Source organism: Natator depressus, chromosome 1 (genome assembly GCF_965152275.1).
Source record: "Natator depressus isolate rNatDep1 chromosome 1, rNatDep2.hap1, whole genome shotgun sequence".
NCBI lineage: Eukaryota > Metazoa > Chordata > Testudines > Cheloniidae > Natator > Natator depressus.
In genome coordinates this window covers 166,357,363-166,371,824 of record NC_134234.1, presented here as the reverse complement: position 1 = coordinate 166,371,824, position 14,462 = coordinate 166,357,363, and the positions used below count along the sequence as shown (strand labels likewise).

Here is a 14,462-nt window from a genome sequence, read left to right as displayed (position 1 = left end):
GGCAAGACAAAAAAAGAGCGGGAAAAAGGTAGAATTATTATTCCCATTGTACACGTGGGGAACAGGCATGACTGTTCCCTCTTGGCCATGCGTACCTTCCTTTCTATCCATCCATTCACCTATCCAACCTACCTACCCACCCACCCACACACACACACACACCCACACAAATAGTAAGGTAGCAAAGTCAAGCACTCAAAAGTTAGGAAATGCCTGAATTAAGGTTGCACATGCAACCTATAAGCAGGCAAAACCCCACTAAAAACTGCAGGTAAGAACAGAAACCTTGGGAAAATATTCTTCTAACAAGTGTTTTTATAAATGGTGCCAACTGCAGCATGACACTATTTTGTACTACTATGAACTTAAGTCAGGCAAGAATAATAATACTACTAAAAAAGGCTCCCAACAGCTGTCTGACAATGACTGATTCAGACTGGGTTAGTAGATCATTTTATGTTTTTTACTTAATGAAGCATCTTACTGGTGTTGACAGTTCCCACTGAGTGAAAATGATACAATATCATTTTCCCAGAAGGATGGTTTTTAGTTATGTTATGCTGCAGGAATGCATAAAAGGGTAAAAGAAACAGAGTAGAGGATGCAAGGTTCCCCCTGGTGCATGCTAGTCTTCTTACACATTAAACTGTTCTCTTCCAAAACAGCAAAAGAAAATTTAAATGGACTCACAGCCTCATTAATCCTTCTGTTTTGAAATTAGGGAAGGATTGTTCATTTTCCAAACTATTAAAAGCAACATTAAAACAGTATAAGGACTTTGTCCTAAGAAATGCTGAATGTCCTTTGTCAATGTGCACAGTGCCCTCAAATCCTATTGACGCCAATGGGAGAGGATAGAACTCAGCACCATGGAAGAATTTTTAGCACCTCACAGGATTGGGGCCTATATTTTCAGATGGACACACAGAATCTTGCAGAAAAATGAGAATACTCCTAAGGGACTGTCACAAACCCACGAAAGCCTAAATCCTCTCTGAAAACCAGCGCACAATAGGCCTGATTCTCAGTTATACCACAATTCCTTTACTGTGCTCTGGCAGAACAAAGGGGTGCAGATGGTCTCTCTAACCGGCATGGAGCTGGCATAAAGGGCTTTATGCTAGCCTTGCTCACAGCGTCTGGCATAAAGGGTGGTTCGGGGGTACATACGGGGTGTGTTGGGAGCTGTGACCAAAACATTCTGGCTGTTCTCTTCTTCCCAGGGACTGTGAAAGCAGAACAGAAGTCTAAGCACACCGAGTCTGCTCTACTTTATGCTGGGGGTCAAGTAGATCCCAGGTGGGCCTCTGTACATGGGGAGTGCAAAGGTAGCGTCAAATCACCTTTACTCTCCATCCCTGTCCCAAGCACAAGAACAGAGTGAATGAGAATCTGGCCCAACATATAGCATGTAAATTACAATGTAAAATATAATCAAAGATCCAAAATAGTGTTTGGGGAGCAAAGTCTGTTATGCGTATACATTATCGTTTAGTCCCTGGATTAAACAGCATACTAAAGTACTGTCCCTAAACTAAATTTGACCATTGGACATATGCAATGACAGAGCGTGCTAAAAAATGTTCTAAACATTATAATTTGTTTACTTAGGAAAGCTCAGCTCAGATGAAGCATCTGTTTTCAGTGAGGTCATGCCTTTCACCTAATTTTCCAGCTGGGATGATTGAGATACAAGAAGGTCAAGAGACTTGCCCAAGGTTGCACAATGAGTCAGTAGCTCACATGGGATTAGAGTCCAGCGATCTCCTGGCTCAGAGGTTTTTGCTCTAATCACCAGTCCATACATTTTGGATAATCACTTTTTCTCTTCCATGCAGTAACTCATTTAGGATAAAAACAAATTTTTTACATTGTTTTTCTAACTATGAAAAACAATTGGTCTTCATGAAGAGCCACATCCTGCTATCACTCACAGGGAGAGATCACTTTGAAGTCAATGGGAGCTTTACATAAAAACTGATGACCATAAGCAATAGTGATTTACAAAGTTCTGTTTTATAAGGTGTTTTGAATTGTAAAAGCACAACAAAATTCATACTGAGAATCTAAAAATGTGCTTTCCCCTCTACTTTCATTTGAATCTTCATTTTCTTTGACTGGTATTCTTCAATTATGACCAAAAATTTACTTTTTAATTTAAATCTTCAGCCCAGAGGCAATTTTAAAATCTCATAGTTAATAAAGCTCTGGATCACGGACTTGAACCTTAATGATTGCATTAAAGTTCAGTGCAATAGCAGACAAAAACAGAGAACAACACACAGCCAAAAGGGCCTTGTCTTACAGACATCACATAGACAGAACTCCCACCAGTCACTTATCATAACAGGCTTCAATGGGAGTTCACATATACATTCAGTCCAGGATCTACATCAGGATCTGCTGGTGTTGACCTTGATGGAGCACATGGGTGGCAGAAAGGCCACTGAGGAAAGGTTCAAGAGAAGAAAACAGCTGCCATCTCGCCTCCGTGGGGGTGGGTGGGGAGGGCTGTAGAAAAGTAGCTCATCCCAAAAAATGTTTAGCATTGCCTGGGAAGAAGGCACGGCCAGGAGATGCGCTGATTCAGCACATTCTCTCAGAAGCCTCCATCAGCAGGATTCCTGTGCCTTAAATCTGTTCCCCAAATTTTGAGGCACACCACATGAATCCCCTTATGAGACACAAGGAGATTAGATATTGCAGGAATGTATAAATTACATCTCCCTGTGCCAGGTTCATTGGTTCTCTGACTACAACATGAGGACTTCAGGGATCAGGACCACAATGTTTATCTTCATTTACAGCACTAGCAGAATATTAAAAAATTCTTTGCTCTCCTGTAGAACATGAAAGGCTATGGGGGTGGGACACACATGCCCAACATACACTTTTACCGATAATAATGATTATGTTGAAACATCAGGCGAAACCTGGTTTCATTCCCACTTCCCTTCAGATGGCTGGGACACTGATATTTGACTCTGTGGGTTTAATTTATGATGTTTCAAGATCCACTGCAGCTTATCAAAACACAGCCTTGTTTAATCTAATCATGTATGAGGGTATATTCCTACCTAGATCAGCACAACTCCCGAAAACCTCTAACCACAGCAGCAAAACTCGGCAGTGAGGCTGTTGTGTCTGAGTCACTTCCAAAGTCTCTGGCTGAACATTTTGCTCTGATTTTGGATCCTCTCACTTCTCCTTCACAATCACTTCACAGCCTTCAATAAAGCAAGGAACTTAACAGGCTTAAAAACAAGCATTAGAGAAAGAAAAGCTTACGCATGTTCAGAAATTGAGGATTCAGGTATTCTAAATCAAATCAACCTCCTTCCGCCATCCCACCTTCCATTCCCACCTACAGCCAATTAAAAACTGACCCAGCTTCAGGAAAAGGGTTATTTTTAAGTCCCATGTGTGCAGCAGGTGGAACAATTATCATCATTACAACGTAATAAAAATATTTCTGGATGAGCCAAGATTTTTTAGTAAACATTTAACCTGGCATTAACGACAAACCTTTTGTACAGCTCATGTTTGTATTTTGAAACCATAGCTGAAGTCTCTGCCCTATTCCTTACCTCTCACCAGGACTTAGTGTTGAGTGCTCATCTTGTTTCTGAGGTCTTAACCCAGATGCTTTGGTAGCATCAAAAGTTAAAATGTAAGCTTGAAAAAGAAGATACAAAAAGAATGTATTAAGTAATTCTTCCCATGGTACAATCAGAGAAGATTTGGATGAATTGTAGTCTCTTGGTTTTAGAAAGGAACTCAGACTAATTATTGTCACCTGGATATTTGCCCAAACTTTACCTTTCATGTGGGAAGAGTAAGATGAAAGTTAGACATCCTTCACCATTGTTTCTCATGCTATGAGATTCTGTGCCCTTGGCAATGTATCCCCTTGGGATGGAAGGACTACAAAAGATTTGTTCCAATCTAGCCTAGGGCTTTTTCTTATCTGTTTTATCTTGACAGCCTTAAACTCAAAGGGCTACATCTTCATCAGTAAAAACAAAAAGCTACTGTGAATTTAGTTACATTTCGTGCATGTACGAAATAACACAAATGTTAAAACACTGACATAGACAAAGAAAATGACAACTTTCTCTGCGTACTCACATATCTGTCATATAGCATAATTTACCTGTGAGTAAAAGCGGTGCTCAGATATCAAGCGAAACTCACATTGACTTCAAAGTCTTGTGGAGAAAGGTCAGAGTCACAAAGTTTGCATGCAGAGTTTAAACACGCCTATTTCAGTGTGAGGGAGGTTCAGATCCAGGCTCTGGGTTTGGCCTTTTATGGAGATAAGAGACAACTATCAAATTCACAGCTGGGTCCAGGTTCTGAACCTGCCCTCAACCCTTTTATCATTTTTGCATCTGGGGTTTTGGTTTGTGTCTATACTTCAGTATGTTTTTCCTGAGTAAGGATTGCAATATCACTGTCTTTATACTGAGCTCAGAAGCATGTCTGCAGTGTTAACAGTATTTGCGCTTGCAACTGTAAAATGGGTTCTCACAAAATGGGAGCATGCGCTAACGCATACTGTAGGATGTTGACACAGAGAAAAAGTTTCAGTATTAAACATGTTATTCCCAAATTGTAGCTTCCATACAGCTCCATAATGTCATGACTGTACCTATCTGTTGAAAGTGGAGAAGAGGAATTACAGGGAAAAGGATGAAATTAATGAACAAACAAAAGCTTAATTAGTTCAGTGTTGTAAATGTCAAGTTACATTCTAAAAATAAAACACTGGGAAGAGCATACGTGAGCCACATTACTCAGGAGGATACAGAGAGCAGTGATGTGCCAGTTTGATCACAGACGGAGAATTAGGCAATTTTCAAAAGGCGGGATGAATGTTAAGGTTCCTAGCAGAGAGACTGATGTTATCCTCCATCACTGCTTACCAAAATTGCCTTCTGCAAAGTTGAAATAAAGAACAATTAAATGTTCAGTTGGAGCCTCACCTGGTAAGTTTCTATGCACATGTAACTCTCCATGAAGTAAACAGGAGTTTTGCATGCTGTTTTGCGGTGAAGACAGTGGACTGGGATGCAGGTGATGTAAACTGGGTTCCTGGCTCTGCCGCAGGGTTCCTCTGTAACGTTGGGCAGATCACTGGTTCTCTGTTTGCCTCAGCTTCCCAATTGTGGAATGGGGGTAATACTGTGTCCTTTCTCCTAGCCTTTGCCAGTCTTATTTCTTTAGACTGTAAACTCACTGGGGCAGGGGCTGTCTCCAATTATGTGTGGGAACAAAATCTAGTACTTTGGGGTCCTGAAATCAGCTGGGGTTTCTAGATGCGGCGGTAATATAAATAGCAACAAGTGGTTACTAAATTGACAAGTGTAATACTGAAAATTAAAGGATGTCTGGCGACTCTGGATCATGTCAAAAGCCACATTCTGATTGGCTGCTTGAGCCTTTTAATAACATCACGCTCATGCACCATATCTCAACAGGGCACAGATGGGACTTCCACAGCGTTAGCAAAGAAATCTCTCTCTCACATTTCTATAGTCCCCACTTGTGGAGCCTAAGCACATCACAGTTTTTGATGTGTTTATCCTCTGTGAGGTGGCAAGTACTTTTACCCCCACTCTAAAGTGGGGGAACTGAGGCACAGGGAAAACTAAGTGACTTGCTTTAGGTGACAAAGGAAATCTGTGGCAGAGCAGGGAATTTAACTCATGTCTTCTAAGTTCCAGGTTAGAGCCCTAAACTCTGGACTACCCTTCCTTAAGGGGAAGGACAAAAAAGCTGCAACTGTCAGGAAACAGAACCCAATAAAATAGATCCAAAGTAATAGGGAAAAGTTATTTACAAACCGTTTCCTACGTGTTTTTGCTCACTTTTCTACTAGGAACTATTTGCCATGGAAGAAGGATACATTGCATAACCACTCCTAGAATTGTTTTATTTTTAAAACTGAAAGGTAAAGATAAATCCAAATCAGGGTATGCATGAGTAACCTACTGGTGACCTTTTCATGTTGTTCAAGGCATTAGACCTTTGGCCTCATACTTTCCAATACACCTGTGATGTCCACCTGTTTCATATTAGTATGCAACCTGTGGGTTTACGGTTATAATTAACCTATCTCTACAGTTCCTAACGTTATCAACCACATGAATAGTACCATCCCAATTACACATCCAATGCATATTTTAATACATGAAAATTAGTACATATGTATTCACCACAAACGATTGAACATCTTTACAGGTTATGTTTTAAAAGTATAGCTCATACCTGCTGCTTGCTTTTGCTTGTGGCAGAAACTGGATTATTACCTTCAAAGGTATGGAGGTCTCTTCCATAAATACTGTTTTTGATGCATCATCCTTAGCATGAAGAATGTTGTATCTGATTCTCCTTCACCATACGCCTGTTTTATGTGAGTTTAACTTCACTGGGCTCAGTTAAATTATTCCTGTTTTACACCAGCGTAAGTAGGAGAAAATTGAAGCCCAACTTTGCTGAGTCCCCTGCTATGAAACCTTCTCCAAGTCTAACTTACTGTCTGCTAACCAGTGTTCTATGAATGTTATTTCAAGACTCCACCAGTTTGTTTTTGCTTTCATGTTCATAGACCTCTGTTGATTCCACCTGTCATTGCTCGTCATTCACATTCTGTCTTTCAAAAACCACTGTGAAAAATTCACATATTTTCTCTTTTAGGGGTAAATCCAAACCCGACGTATGTGGGTGTGAAAGTCCTGCTGGTAGCAGAACCACTGAGGTTCCATGCTGTAGCAGACAGATGAGTCCCCTTCTGGCCCCCTATGCATTTACCCAGCCCCAGCCTGTGTACTTGGGCTGCACACAGCTGTGGATTTGATCCTTATTTCCATTTATTTTTTTGATCTTCCTAAGAAAGGACACAATCCTGCAAAAAGTCCAGCGCCGTCTGTGAGGTGGTAGGTGCCTTCAAATCCCACTGAATTCAGGTCAAAGTAAGGGTGTACAACAATTCACAGGGTCAGATTAATTAGTTACCACATTTGGGTTCTCATGTTATAACACATCACAAATCCCTTAAAGAACTGCAGACAATTATTCTGATTTGCTTCTTAGCTGGCTTGCTTAACCAATCCTGCTAATAGAAAAGACCAGCTAGCTTTGGAATATTTAGAATACCCCTGTCCTGAGGGTGTTTTCTGCCCTACTAGGTGAATTCCACTGAATAACTAAGTTATTGTAAAATTAAATCCACTCCCTTCCTGCAAAAAAAGGGAACTGTAAGACTCCAGTATGGTAGGAAGGAATTCGGCCTTCAGCTTAGATACATCAGGGTTTTTCCCAAAGAGTTTAGCTACAGGGTAGTCCCACCACACTTTTATTTTTCTTGACCTTTACTGTCATCTAAGTACCAGACTAAGCAATGCTAGTGTGTTTTTTGCCAGCGTCTCCCACTTTGGGTAACAAACACACACAAAGACCAATCTGTGACTGGACACCCCCTCCTTATTAAAATCTTACGGTGAGGAAAACCTGGCTATTGGTTTAAACAACTTAGAACTAGAGTTTTTGTGTGCAGTGGGGTACTTATTTATCCACTAGTTTCAATCCCTACCTTTTTTATATTTAAAATTATAGCTTTTACAGGTTCACGGTAAACCTCTAGGTAAGAAAGTGGTGGGATTTTTTCAAAGAAAAATCTGCTTCCAAATTACTAAAAATAATTCAAGCACGTTTATATTTTCTTCTAATTGAGTTCAAAGGTATCATATTACTCATTCATCTCCTCTCTTCTCTTTAATGTATAAGATATTTAAAAATATTACATGAATTTATTACTGATGAAAAGTATCCACAGAACAGATCTAGTATGAGTGGCAGCAGTGCAAGCTTCCACATCATTCTCTGCCAGTGTGCATTAACCTTTAGCTGGAGGTGCCACCTCTAGAGGTCAGAGGATAATTCAGTCTATATGCTCCTTAATTTCTTAGCCATTCTGCTAAGGGTGTCAAGGAGGGAATCAGTCAGCTCCAGTTATGAAATGGGTTTTGTGATGTGGACTCTTCTTGCTGGGAAATGAACTAAGCAAACACAATTCCTATAGGGTCAATGAATAACTATCATATAGTGGCACCTATCTACCAATGCTCTGAATTTGTGACTTAGAAGGGCTTTATCTCCTATTATGACTCCAGCCCCCCTGTTTAAGAACTTTCAGGATCAGGATCCACTCTGACATCATTTTATAGGTTTTCCTACAGCAAATGATTTAGCTCAAGCCATCTGTAGTTTCATTCGACTGTGTCACTGCAAGAGTGCCAGGTTAGTTTCTCCTTATTATTTGAGGGTGTCTGGTGGAGGGGCTAGAGCCACTAACATGAAAACCATGAGTAAAGCCCAAGTGACTTCTGATTGCCATTCTAGGGATATTAGACTCAGGACTCTTTCCACCTACCTGCTAGCTATTTGAAAACTGAACTAGTGCAATGATACTCCCAAAACAAACTTTACTTTGGTTTGGCATGAGGTACAAGGCAATTCAGAAGTTGGCACTGCCTGAAAGTCTCTTGCCTTGTTATTTCCTTCCAAGAATGTTAAAAAAATTGTTTTCCATTTCCATTACCGTTCACGCTACAGAGCTAATAGTTTTCATACAAACAAATCTCCAGCAATTATGATAGTGTGAATGATTGAGGAAAGTGAAGATCTGAAACATAGTGTGGGATCTACTGGTAAATTCAAACTGACGAAGGTGTCAGCAATCTGTCTCGAGGAATATATGATACCAGATGTAATTTACTGGTATGCAACCCCTCCTCCATCATTAATGCAGTCTTAAATGTCACCTTCTGAAGGCCACAGAGTGGATTTTTAGTGTAAATTATTGCCTGCTGAGGATCAGCTGACACATGGTTGAGTGATTTTTGAGACTAAGTCTCTGGCACCTAAATACTATTTTCAGCTATTTCAGAACTGATTTTAATATTGCATTTCACCATAAAATTGGAATGTTAATAGGGTGAAAATAATATCAGCATTTTCCCATTCCATGAAAGCTGATTTCAGCCCACTCAGCAGACAATAAAAAACATACTGACTGAATGTTCATAACGATTGCTCCTGAAAGGTCCAGTAAGTGATTCTGCAGTGTAAGTTACTTCCCACACTATGTATACTAGATGCATATAAACCATAATACACCGGGCCAATATTTTCTTATAAGGGACATGTACTGACATTTCTGGACAGTAGCAGTCCTTGAATTTTCACTTCAACTACTGATTTAAACTGACATTGTCAGAAAGGAAACACCTACTGTGCGCCTTCACTTGCCTTGTGATCTCTTATTAGTTAACCCCAAAGTGCATATGTATACAGCTTTAATCCCCAAGTGTACATCTGAACCAGGGGAAATCTGGAATTAATTGTGAAGTATTTTGGTTACTAATGCAGCTGTTACAAGTGTTTGATTTGGCAAGGGAACAGAAAAGGCACTGCATACCAATTTCGTGAGCCACTGTAAAAGCTGCATGGAGGCCGTCATCTTCAATCACTGCACAGCTGCGTTCAGGAGAGCATATGGTCCCAACGTCTGCCATTCCCAGAGTATCACATGAATGATGCCCACATAAATCCTGCCAAGAAAGAGAAAAAAGTCATTAAAATAAATGTTTATACCCACAGGTAACAACAAGTAGAGTCACCAGCCCTTTGCAAACAGCTGGACCCGGATAATACTACTAGTACTTTGGACGGTCATCTATTAAGGATCTCAATGCACTTTAAAAGCATGATGGCCCAATCCCACCCCCATGAAAGTCAATGGGAAACTTTTCATTGACTTTGAGGGGAGTTGGATAAGACTCGTAATTAATTACTATGGTGCCTAGAGGCTCCCACTGACATCAGAGTCCCATTGTGCTAGGCCAGGGATCGGCAAACTTTGGCACGTGGCCCATCAGGGTAAGCCCCCTGGTGGGCTGGGCCAGCTTGTTTACCTGCCGCGTCCGCAGGTTTGGCTGATCGCAGCTCCCACTGGCCGCGGTTCGCCGCTCCAGGCCCATGGGGGCTGCGGGAAGCAGCGCGGGCCAAGGATGTATTATTAATCGCCATTTTACAGATGAGGGAACTGAATTGTAAGTGATTTTTTTCAAGGTCACTTAGAGAGAGCTGGGTATGAAAACAGATTTCTTGACTCGCAGTCTCCTGTTGTAACCACAAAACTATGCATTCCTAAATGGCACTTATAATTAATAATACCTATATTTTTCATCAGTAGATCTCAAAGCACTTCACAGGCGTTAACTGATTTATCCTCATAACATCCTTGGGAGGAAGGGCAGTGCTATTATCTCCATTTTATGAATGGGGAGCTGAAGCACAGAGAAACTCAATGACTTGCGCAAGGTCACACAGGAAGTCTGTGGCAGAGGAGAGAATTGAATCCCAGGTCTCCCAAGTACTAGACTAGTGCCCTGACCACTGAACCATTTTGCCTTTCTTGCTGTCCTTTAAATTGTCGAAAAACTATGCTGTATGCAGTGTGGTTGTAGCCATGTTGGTCCCAGGCTATTAGAGAAACAAGGTGGGTGAGGTCATATCTTTTAGTGGACCAAATTCTGTTGGTGAAAGAGACAACAAAATTAACAACAATATTACCTTTCCCAATGCTTTTGCTTTCAGATGGCAGCATTAATGTTACATTGCGTGGACATGCATATACATATTTGGCCTGATGTAAAGGTCAACAGAAAGACTCTCACTGAAATGTCAATGGGCTTTGGATCAGGCCCTTATGTATTTTGCATATACGTAGTATGGACTGCTAAATTGTCAGAAAGTTTAGCACACTGTAATGTGCAAAATGCAATTAACAGACAGAGATGGTCAGATGGCTTAAGGGGAAAATACCAAAATATGCCTATTCCATAGTCCATCTACCACTTCAGCATGGTTGGATGAAAGTGCCATTTGAAGACACAACTATATTTTCAAATGGATCTGTCAAAGAAATATCTCTGCTTGGTACCTTTTTTCTCTAAAATAATTCAGATTCTCTTCCTTCCTTCAAATCTCCATTTAAAATGCACCACTTCTATCAAGCCTGAACATACATATTACTCTTAAATTTCCAAAGTGGTACATGGGGATTTCATCCTGCCACTTCTATTAATGTCAAGACTGCTACATATACAGAAGTTGGTCCAATAAAAGATATTACCTCACCTACTTTTTATCTCACATATATACATGTTTCAGAGTAGCAGCCATGTTAGTTTGTATTCGCAAAAAGAAAAGGAGGACTTGTGGCACCTTAGAGACTAACAAATTTGTTAGTCTCTAAGGTGCCACAAGTCCTCCTTTTCTTTTTACATATATACATGTGGCTTTCAACACGCCAGGGCATCTGTATTCAGCAATGCTTTGTTAATATGGACATGTTGCTGACATCACATCAGACTGCATGCTGTGTGTCACCATACAACAGACAGGTTTTCAGAAATTTTGCAGCACCACCCAAAAAGTGTATTTATTCTCAGCTCCAGTAGTTGCCCAAAGGGCTGTACATGCCAAAGTCAAACCTATACCCAGCTCACAAACAAATGTCACTACCGTGCTCGTCTTTGTAACATTTGAATTTAGCCAAACTAAAACAGAGAGTTGGGCAGGAGAGGTGTGTGTTGGGGGTGGGGAGGAGGGTAAAAGAGGACCTGTGGTGTGGGGATTGGAATTGCTGTCTGGTATTAGCTTCGTGGTGTAGAGCGATTATTGGAAGAGTGTGGCTGTGGGTTGCTCTTTAACAATGGCTGTAACTAGAGTCAAACTTGAATTGGCTAGGTTTTGGAGATTCAGATTTACATACTGCCAGCAGCGGTTTATCCTGCTTTTCAATCCTGGGTAACTGTGCATAGATGCATTTTTTTTTACTTAAGTTAATGCTATCATTACTAACATTTACTTAGGCAGACTTTTAGACACACATTTCCATGCTGTTCTCAGCTCATGATCTCAATTACGTTTCCTTTCCCCTGCCTCTCCATGGCTGCTCAGACTTGACCTATGTAACTAATTTTACTGTGGTTCTGTATATGCACACTATGCATTTTTTAATCCTACCAAGTGATGATTCTGAGACAACTGTTCTGCAATTACATTGCTTTCATACTATTTACCTCAACTCGCTACCCATTTCCTAGTTGCTTGGTCTTTTTCAATAGCAAAGACTTGAATGTATATTATTAAAAACCTAGCCTGTTTATACTTCCGCAGATTGAAACTTTTAGGACAAATTTTGTCCTGATGTACACACCTCAGTGGTCCCACTGACTATTGATGGTTAGTTGTAAGTATCAATAACATTCTTAGCTTCCCTTGGAGGTGTCAGATGCAACCTCAGATGCTCCTAAAGTAAAGTTGCTGGGAGTATATTGCAGGTTTTTATTGCACCTGAAGAGTATTCTTGCTTAAAATGATGTAATGATGTAACCTAATAAATCTGCAGGCTTGCTCAATTTTTCAAACTGCTTCAAAAGCACTAAGCAAGCATGGGCCCATAAAATGCTTTTAGTTAGTTTCCAAGCATTATTTCCACATAATGTGTGGTTTTCATTTAAAGAGTTAGATACCCATTCATATCTGTCTAATTTCATCTGACCTTTATCTCACTTAACTATCTCCAAATAGTGGTGGAAACTTTGAAGAATAAACATTTCTTGCTGTTTCTAAAGAAAGAATTCAGTCTGCCCTTTGATCTAGATTGCAGTAGTTTCAAAATGATGTATCAATAGGAAATGCATTCACGGTACAGGAGACAATAGATGGTAATCCTAAAGGCTTGGCAAAGAAATGATTTAGGAAAAATGAGCTGTGCATCGTAAGATCAATAGTTAATTAGACAGCTCATTAAAGGCCAAGTTTTCTCAGCATTCTTGAAGTGCACCAAGAAAGTCTGGTCTTTTGCCACCTACATGTGGCATTGTTGTGAATGAAGACAAGTGTGAAGTGTCCCTACTGAGACTGGTAACTAATTTCGCTTGAAAATCTTTAATTCTAGTTGTATGTCTGAGAACTGGAATAAACTGATCTGTAACAGATGCAAATTTTGAACCCTGACATTAAATAGTGCCTTAAGTTCTAGCTAGATATACTTTGAGCAAGAAGTTTAACTTTTCCCCACATTTCTTCCATTCATAAATCTTGCTCTTCAAACACACTTAATTCTTCATCGTGTAACATCTTTTGCATGTTAGAACTGTAAAAGCTGTCTAAAAGCATTTGAAAGAGGTTTCTGGACATGCCAGAAAAAAAGTGCCTTGGGCTACCAAACTGGTAATCTGGCAGACAATTAGAAGCCTGTGCATAACTGCATTAGACCTAGCTTTTGGGGGGGAGGAAGTCAACACAAATATTGTGAAATATTGCAATGGTTTGCTCACATCTACTTACATGCACAAAATTACCACATATTATTTTCCCCAATGACATTTCCTACACAAAACATATGATATTTATATAAGGTCAATGGAACCACTCTGCAAGTAAGAGTGACAGCAAATGTTGTAATTGTTTAGTGTAATAAGGATCAGTTACACTGGACATTAAACATCAAAGACCTATGTAGAGATACTGCTGGCAATTGGCACAAAGAGTGACCTCTGGCTTACTAACAAAGGATAATAATTTGGATGAGATGGTAAAATAAAAAGAAATAATGAGAGCCAAAGAAAGCACGTTCTCCACTCAGTGAAATTATCATCCATTGAGTTGAGATAATCCAATGCTTGCTGTTAAATTTTAACAGCACTGTCAGCTTGATAGTTAAACTAAATCACATAAGCAGGACCCATATAATTGCTATGTGGAAAAGGGCAGGACTGTGGCCTCTGGCTCTAATGTGAACTTTTTTGTTAGAGCCAGGCATGACGGTACTATCACTGACTATGCTGAGCAGTACTTATGAAAGACTTTTTCATGTTCTGGTTGCCTGTATTTGTTGTGAGAAGTATCTATTTTAGTTTTCATATGATTCAGGGTGGAATGAAAGGAAAGAAAGAGAACGGGATTTTGTCCAGATGTTTTCAGTAGTTCTCCTCTGGGAGCTTGCATTCAAGTTTAGCTTAGGTCATGAATGATATAGGTTGGGGGAATTGTACACAGGCCTGGATTAAATAATTTTGGGACCCTGTGCATTATGGAAATTACCCCATCCTTAAACTACACAGAGCATGTGATATAGAAGACAATTGCCACCGTAGGCAAAACTTCACTGTGCCGCTCCCCACCTATAAACTCTTAACAATACGCTCTTAACAATGCTATCCCCTTGACGAGAGAGTCTCAATTGGGGGCGGGGAATGGTTGAATTTTCGGGGCAGGAGGGGGCATGCAGCAAAACCTCTGTTTGGTTTGGTGGTTGTGGGAGAAGTGGAGGGCCCAACCGCCAGTTCACAGCACCACTCACACAGGTTTGCCCCGGCCACCAC

The 14,462-nt window shown here is 40.3% G+C and overlaps 1 protein-coding gene and 1 long non-coding RNA gene across 2 annotated transcripts in view; both read right to left on the bottom strand.

Annotated features, from left to right (window-relative positions):
• Window positions 1–14,462, bottom strand: part of ADAMTS5 (ADAM metallopeptidase with thrombospondin type 1 motif 5) — a 39,029-nt gene that overhangs the window by 17,662 nt on the left and 6,905 nt on the right. The window contains exon 2 of the mRNA XM_074971129.1: window positions 9,482–9,614. Within this exon, the coding sequence (XP_074827230.1) occupies window positions 9,482–9,614 (133 nt within the window). The remainder of the gene's footprint in view (window positions 1–9,481; window positions 9,615–14,462) is intronic.
• On the bottom strand, window positions 3,204–6,778 carry LOC141998384 (uncharacterized). The gene is made up of 3 exons (XR_012641830.1): window positions 6,271–6,778; window positions 3,588–3,675; window positions 3,204–3,227 (listed from the first exon to the last, which is right to left on the bottom strand). It is a non-coding gene; the product is annotated as an uncharacterized LOC141998384 (long non-coding RNA).